General features: G+C 54.2%; 1 protein-coding gene across 1 annotated transcript; it reads left to right on the top strand.

The window, feature by feature from the left end:
- Positions 1-300: 300 nt before the first annotated feature.
- Positions 301-658, top strand: Pmar_PMAR022624 (hypothetical protein; the record flags this gene model as incomplete). Its single annotated transcript, XM_002779552.1, has 1 exon — positions 301-658. A coding segment is annotated over one exon (358 nt), but the record flags the coding sequence as incomplete, so codon positions are not given.
- Between the last annotated feature and the right edge of the window lie 204 nt (positions 659-862).

Raw genomic sequence — 862 nt, 5'->3', positions numbered from 1 at the left:
CTTCGGTCACGAGAGACAAGCTTGTACGGCTCAGTCCATCACAGGGCCGGTGCTGAAATGCGCTAACTGCCTGGACTTCAACGCATCTCATCCTGAAGCTCGAGTTCACCGAAAGGTGGACCACGAGTGCACGGATGGTGCATGTGAGAGCTTAGCCGCCTTTGCTAGGCGGCAATGGGGCCGTACTGACTTCGGAAATGCTGCCTTTTGTCAATGATAAGGATTCTACAGCATAATGAAGGTCATCGGCTGCTGGCGTTGAATTTACTTCTGCCACGGCTGCATAGCACTCTCGTAGACATGGTCTGCCTCCAGGAACCCTGTTCCGCTTCCCGTAAGCTCGTTGGCTACCAATACCACGGCTTACGTAAGAACGAGGAGGCTTGTATATTGTCCAAGCGTGGCATCCCCTGCCACACGGTTTTTGCTTCCCGTGACCTTGTCGTGGTCAAGGGAAACAACTATGGTATAGCGTCATGGTACTTTCACGGCACGGATATGCCTAGGAGGGAACTGGCGCTCTCTGAGCTTGACCAGGTCCTTTCCACGTGGCCTGTGTCCGTCCCGCTCTACATCTGTGTCGATGCTAATGCTTGGCACATAGCTTGGGGCTCAGAGCTAACTGCTAGCAACCTGCGTAGGCAGGCCTGGCAGCGTGGTGAGTCACTCGTAGATTGGTGCCTGGAGAAAGGCGTTCGGATTCTGAATGATGACGAATCCTTACCAACCTTTGTATCCGAGCGGTATCACTCCTGGATTGATCTCACCCTACTGTACGGTACTCCCAGAGACGGCATCTCGCCCCGATGGGAGCTAGTGGACGACCTTTGAGGGTCAGACCACAGGTTACTCTACACAGAGG

The sequence above is a fragment of the Perkinsus marinus genome (assembly GCF_000006405.1).
Source record: "Perkinsus marinus ATCC 50983 genomic scaffold scf_1104296946716, whole genome shotgun sequence".
In the NCBI taxonomy this organism is placed as follows: Eukaryota; Perkinsozoa; order Perkinsida; family Perkinsidae; genus Perkinsus; species Perkinsus marinus.
This window is presented reverse-complemented; position numbering and strand designations above follow the sequence as displayed.